This window comes from Centruroides sculpturatus, unplaced genomic scaffold (assembly GCF_000671375.1).
Source record: "Centruroides sculpturatus isolate CEXI.00-Female unplaced genomic scaffold, Cexi_2.0 scaffold161, whole genome shotgun sequence".
NCBI lineage: Eukaryota > Metazoa > Arthropoda > Arachnida > Scorpiones > Buthidae > Centruroides > Centruroides sculpturatus.
Window position 1 is genome coordinate 679,231 of NW_019384373.1, and position 7,507 is coordinate 686,737.

General features: G+C 28.0%; 1 protein-coding gene across 1 annotated transcript; it reads right to left on the reverse strand.

Moving 5' to 3' along the window:
- Positions 1 to 203: 203 nt before the first annotated feature.
- LOC111615533 (putative fatty acid elongation protein 4) lies at positions 204 to 5,479 on the reverse strand. The gene is made up of 2 exons (XM_023356940.1): positions 5,398 to 5,479; positions 204 to 1,042 (listed from the first exon to the last, which is right to left on the reverse strand). Exon 2 carries the CDS (start codon positions 1,020 to 1,022, stop codon positions 204 to 206), a length of 819 nt encoding a protein of 272 aa, XP_023212708.1. The 5' UTR covers positions 1,023 to 1,042; positions 5,398 to 5,479.
- Between the last annotated feature and the right edge of the window lie 2,028 nt (positions 5,480 to 7,507).

Here is a 7,507-nt window from a genome sequence, read left to right on the forward strand (position 1 = left end):
TTTTTTGTGTTTTCTTTGTTAGGTCGGGTACTTCTGGGACTACTTTCGTATAAGATATTTGTGTAGTAAATTTTTAATATTTATATTAGAATAAAAGCGATAAAAGTATCACTATTATTTATCTATACATAATACCAATTATTATTTATTATGCATTATATTAATAATTTCTTGAATAAATCAATTATTCATGAAACGACGTACTACTGTGTTTTATCTTTTTTTTCATATACCTTAGATCTGCAAATATAAGATTTATAAAACAATTGGGTAAACAGATACAGATATGACAGCGCTACAACAAAGACAAATTTTAAAATCTCAAAAGAAGTGTCACACGGTTGTTCATTTAAAAGCAACCAATACATCCAACACGTAAGCAATAATGCAAACCACATTTGAGTAACTTGAGTTGCAGTAATAAACATGGCAATTGTTGAAGAAATTTTAATACTCATGCATTTTACAGTAAAATAGGTATACATCAATGAGTGTACATAGAGATTAGTGTAGACAATCATCATTAAATAGGTCGATCGTTTGTAAGAAGCATACCATGACATAATCAACATAGTAGGATGATGATAACAGTGAAGAAACATCAATTTTCTTTTATGAAGTATTATCATTATTGTATCTCCCAATTCCCAAACTTTCGAAAACGCAAACAGTGTAGCCCAAAACAGAAGCGGTGATGTGTTATCTACAATACTCTTGTTACAAAGTATTTCGTAAAAAGTAAAGTGTTTAAATTGTTCGAACAAAATTGGAATTAACCGAATTGAGCTGCAAATACTGTAAACAGCCAAAATCCCGTTCCATATTGTGAACGCACGATTGAAGTTATAAGGAGGTCGATCTTTCATGTAACGCTGAAGGATCTTGATGGCCAGTATATAGAAGATGGATATGTAAATGGAATAATGCCAGTAAGTGCAAAAGAAATTTCTCACAGCACCAGCAGTGAAAACTGTTTCGAAAAACAGAGGTTCTACTGGAATCGTTCTGTTGTAATTTTTCATTCTTGAATAACGTCAAAATGCTAAAAATAAGTCAAACAGTTGAATAAAATTAGTTTATATTAGACTAATTCCTGTCAAATAATAATTAAATAAACTTTAAAAGTTATATAGGATTTATTTTAAAATGTTAGGTATCACAATACTTAATTCATTTATAAATTTATTAGCAATAAATTAACGTTAAAATGTGTTAGGTAAAGCCTTCATTTATTACATTTGCATATTCCTAATTCAAGCATACATAGTATACGAATGTAGACTTTTACACACCAGAACACATGCTGAGCTTACTGCAATTATTATTCAAACGTTTTCAGCCTATTCTTATAAGCCATTCTCAGAAAATTATCGTTCCACAAACGAAGAGATCGAATCTGTAGAACGATAATTTCCTGAGGAACGCTTGTTAGAATAGGCTGAAAGCGTTTGAATGTTAATTAAATTGTAGTAAGCTTAGCATGTGTTTTGGTGTTTAATTTAGTTGTAAGTAAATCACCGAGGAAGTGGGAATAGAAGCGTTTTACTACTGACGAGAAATTACATTTACAATAAATATAAATTAATAGAAAATGTTTACTTTGTGAACATTGATATATTATTTAAAACGTATTCTCTAAAGTATAATTCTTCGTTATTGACATGAGTTGAAATAAGATTTTTAAGAGTTTTAAATTATAATATTTTTGTCCTTATCATAGAGTTTATTACGTAAAATGTCTATTAGGACTTATTTTAATTATAAGACTTACTATACCGATTACCTGGTTTTGCAAATTTAATAAAAATAATCAGAAAAAACATTCCGTATTTTTGTCCTGTACACCTTTTACACAATATTACTGTTTTTTAAACTTGCTGATACCTCATTAGCAGGTTTACAACCAACAATTTCTAAAACAAATTGCCAAATTTGTAATAATTTATGTTCAGAAAAATACAGTTTAGTAAACACCGTAGTTTGGTGTTACTATATATTATTACATAAAAAATTTTATATATGTATACGATTGAAAAAAAATATATACAGTGGTGCCTCGTATAACGTACTCCTCGAGCAACGGACTGGCAGCGAGCAACGGACTGGCAGCGAACAACGGACTTTCCGTTCGGCAGTTACGTGAGGCGAACATCGGACTTTCTGAAAATAAGTGCGTATGATGTTTCCACTCTTTTGCCGTTGCCAATGACAATCTGCTACTTTCATAATTAAGATTTGGCTTGCTTCTTTGTCTATTACGTACATCACCTCAGTACAGGGTATTTACATTTATTCAAGTGTTGTGCAAATCATGGCTTCTATAAAAACAGAAAGGTGATTTCAATTGAAACAATGCAAGAAATCATCAAAAGGAGTGAAAGTTGACAAAAACTTCCTTGTGAAATGGGGAGAGGTTCAGGAGTTAACTTACACTCATTATCCAAACAGAGCTGAAGACAACAGGATCAATGACAGCCTTGCTTGTCATTTCCGAAGGTGTTGAAAAAGTGAGAGAAACAGACCACCTTGGACATGTTTTTCAGGAAGCCAGCTGCCAAATAACAAAGGATGGAACAAGAGGAGTTGACCCTGCAAGCTCCGGTAGCCTCTCCTGAATCTGTCTCTGATTAAAAATACAATAAAAATAGACCTGCTACAATGTGTAAATAAATTTTTTTTTGAACCCGTGTCCTGTTTTATATTTGTTCGTAGTAAACACTAGTATTGTGTTTTATTCCAAAGACACATGGCAAATTTTCCATCAAATCCTTTTATTAGTTAAGTTGATACGGTACATTGTTTTGTACTCGTTTCGGGCTTTGCCCCTCTTCAGTCAACTTTTGGTTACACTTTTCAACTCAACTAATAAAGGGATTTGATGGAAAATTTGCCATGTGTCTTTGGAATAAAACACAATACTAGTGTTTACTACGCCACAAATGTGTAAAAAGTCTGTATCTGTATGAATGTGTGAAGAAAGTGTTCCTCCACCTCCTCTTCACAACATCTGACAATCCGGCATAATTGGTGACTGCTCCATTTTCATTTTTTACAGTACAGTACGGTTATTTTATGCTGCGCAACAAATTTTATGTTTTAACATGTATTTCTATAAGAAAATGCGTTTCGTATAACGGACGTGCATCTGGAACGGATTAAGTACGTTATACGAGACACCATTGTATATAGACTATATAGTCTAGAAATGTATACCACATAATGAAAATGTATAAATTTTAATGAAAATTAATAAACTTACATTTCAATGCTTACGCTAATTCTAATATATTACATTAATTAATTAAAGCTGTTTATTAATGACAGTTGTATTAATGTAGATATACGCTTTTCAAGACAGGAGTCAGGTATAAAGATAGAATGTTCAAATATAGTTATAGCTAAAATCTTCTCACTTGAGTACTGGAAATATATAAATTAAAACTCCAAAACCTTTTAACGTCCAGTAGTAATCAATTTAATAATAAACAAACGTTTTCGACCATACTCTCGGTCTTCATCAGGCTTAAAATCCGTTAGATTCAAACCTGTGCAAGCGTAGAACAATGATTATGCAATTAATTTTGAAAATTAACTTCGAAAAATGGAACAGCACAAACTGATTTTAAAGAATACAGTTATGCATGCGCATTGCCATGGCGACGGAATGGCATACGTAATAGATACAATTATATAAATGTATATAAATATATACACCAAACGAGGATGTTGTCTTTAATTGCTGGAGTGGGAGTCGCCCGTTACCTCATAGCAGTATTTCCAAACGTGGGATACATTGACCGCATCATTAGCGTTAATGCAAAATAGTTATAGCCACTTCTATCCAAATTATAAACTATCGATTAGTCTGCGGTAATTTGGAGTAACAAAAATAAAAAGAGATTTATACCATCCACTTACTTGCTACGAATGTTGAGGGTGTGTAAGATTCAAGATCATTTGTCTATCTTTTAAATTAGAATATTTTGATTAAACTTGATAGTTTTTTGTCAACTAAACACATCCAAACAAAATTCTAAGTAAATTTTTAGAAAAACGCTGGTTAAGATAATTTTAATTAAGTTTACATGGCATAATGGGCTTTATTTATCAGCTTATCCTTGTACTTAATCACCTTCCTTTGACATCAATTCCGTTATAAGTTAAGTGAGCAAATCTTTTTATTTAAACTTTATAAACAGATAGGCCTATTAGTGGTTTAATTTATTATTACTTTACATTAATTTTAATTGTAGTGTGCATTCAAAATCTTTTTTATAAATTCTTTCCTGTCAATTTATCGTCGCAGCACATGTAAATAATGCCAGAGTAAAACACTTTATAAATGAAGGCCTTGTAAATGTGAAAAACATACACTGTAGTGATTATCAAAAGTATTTAAGAAGTTGTTTGAATTAACAACGTTTGAAACCCAATTCATAAAAGTCGAAGTATGATAAATTTTATTTTAATAAAAAAAAAAGACAAATGAAATTTTAAAGTGTTTAACAATTGCGACAACTATCTAATGACGATAATCTTGACGGTTATTTCAGATTGATTCAAGCATATGTTTGATAAGCTTTATTGAAAATTCCAGAGAGAATTAAGGGAAATATTTACATTTTAAAAATATGTGTTTGATTAGAAAATAATAAAAATAGAAATCGATTATATTTGAAAGTTCAGAAAAACATAATATATATTTTTAATACTCACATACAGAAAGTAGTAAGCATAAATGTGCTATATTTAATCAAAAAGGGTTACGAAAAATCGAAACTATTTACGAATGAAGTCATATTCAATTAAAAGCACAAAATTTTGTAATACCTTTCATTTTTTATTGACAAAGGATGCTCACTTATTAAAATTAGTTATTTAAAATTAAGAATCATTGAATATGCGCCATTAAAAGAAGTAACATATATTGAATTTTCTAAAAACCTAAAATGAAAAAAAGCTGTACAAAATACAAAAATAAACATGATAAATGCGTTAAATGCTGTTTGTCAGCATAAATGTACGAAAGTCGAAAAATGTGAACAATATGAGCAAGATTTAAATGTTAAAAAATAACCATTTTTTTATGTTTTTTACTAACATAAACAAACTTTGAAAAAATATATTTTTACACTTTTCACGTCAATACCTAAAAAAGCCGTTCTCTATTTAACACAATCGTTCGATTATTACTTTGAAAATGATATATTTTTTAAAAAATAATTGCTCTTTATTAGTGTTTAGTAATGCAGTAGAATTTACAGGTAAATGCTGGAAATTTTCTTCTTTGTATTTATAATATTAACAAATATCAAATCATGAAATCGTAATTATTAAAGTAAATTTAGTTACTAACAAATAAAATTACTCGTTAAAATTGATTTATATAATACTTACCAAATAAAGTGCTGCACAAAAGTCTTACTTATTATTACTCAATGAAAAATAGTTCGTGAAGACTGGATTTTCACACGACGAGTTCTGTCCAAAACACGGAAAAATTTTATTCATTAGGTAAGTGAATTACAATTTAAAAATTATAAACTGAAGGTAAAATATTAATGAAAATTTGAAGAAAATAAACTGAGAATTTCTATTATATAATACTCAAAATCTAACTTGGTTTACTAGATAGTAAATAATAATTTGCCCGATACTTACCAAACCAATGTGAAAAGAAAATGCGTAAAATTGTGTTTAATATTCGATATTTATTCATTTGTTACCAATCAGCATCTGTGATGAGTATATGTAAAATTGGATGAGTGCCAATGATACTTTTTCACAATACTATCTGTTTAAATTTCAAACATTCCAATTAAAATAAAATCTTTATATCCTGCTTTCTATAATAATAAAGTAAATTCAACAAACTTTTTATAAAATACGCATTAAAATGTTATAAATCTTTCTTTCTTACTACTCTAGAAAAACACACAAGCAGCAAACGTATGACAAAACTTGTTTAATTGTTTACTTGTTTACAAGAGTTATTATAGAAAAAAATTTAAATCTGTCGTCTTTTCACTTGTCAGCAGTTTTTCTTAAACTAGTTTTAATGTATTTTCAACTTTACTTCTAATAAATATTAAAATGTATCAAATATTCCAGAAATTGAGAATGAATTAATTCTGAAATCCAGCTGATGAGTTCGAAAATGTTTTCATCTTCGTTAGTTTTGTTACCAATATTTAATTTTTTGAACACATATTTAATTATATAATTAAATACGGTAAACATTATTTTAATATTTATAAATATGTATATTTTTTCAAACAGAATTCTACGTCGTATTCTTTTAATTGTTTATCTTCAAGGTTGACAGTATTTCTTGTAATTCTTGTTTTGCCAAGAAGGAAATAATGCACGCAAACACGAAATAACACGTAACATATATTTTTATTATTATATAAATAAAAATATATAAATATTGAATTAATTCAAAGTTTTTGTAATATAACGAAATTAGTAATTTGTATATATTGTATTATCAATATAATACATTTAATTATTTAAATTACCTTTAAAACATTAAGTTATGATTATTATATATAAATTTCCGATTTTTTAAAGTAAATACTCTGAACTCTCATTTTCCTTATAGATTGAAAAAACATTTTCCGTTTACAATTAATTTTTATTTAGTATTCTCTATAGTTTATTATCTCTTATGCTGTCTGAATTTGTAAATAAATAAATAAGAAAAATAGAATTTTATTCAGAAAAAAATTATAATATTTTAAAATATAAATAAAGTTTTTAGTAATTTACTACTGTATTTAATAATATGATCAAATATGTGTTTACTACAATGTTTAAAAATTAAATATTCCTTACAAAAGTAAAAAAGAATAAAAGAAAATAAAAGTGTGATGTTCCAGTAAAGAACAAATTAAAGATTAAATGCCATGATTATACAACGTGAACAGTCGACGTATGATAGACAAAAGGATTATTAATTTAGATGGATATTATTTAGAAATGAATATGAAATACTTACTTCATTTTCTTGAATTATAAAAAAGATTATTATAATTCAAAGGGATTAGTAACCATAAACAATTGAAATAAAAAAAAAATTGACAAAGGAGATAAAGATTGCCAAATGTCACAGTTTTCTGTTTGTTCACCAGATATTTCGATACATAAAAGGCCACATCAGAGCTGTGAATATTCGTTATACGTCGGAAATGACCAGAAGGTTAGAGAGCTTTGTTATAAAGAAGTTATAAAGGATTTCTGTCCAATTTTTATAAGAATCGATAAACAAGGCACATTGGTATTTTCCACACCTATTTCACTAGTATTAGTTATAAAATGCTCTACTAGACACCAATTCACATTCATTACCTTCAACTAAAGAAGTTAAATAATGTTAAAATAAATCAATTTCCTAATGCACTTGTTGACAAATTTATTTGATATTGTCTTCATTTCGCAACTTCACATACGATAAAGAGTTACTTTCACTTTCACAGTAACTTGTTTAGTTCTTATCGCGATACTG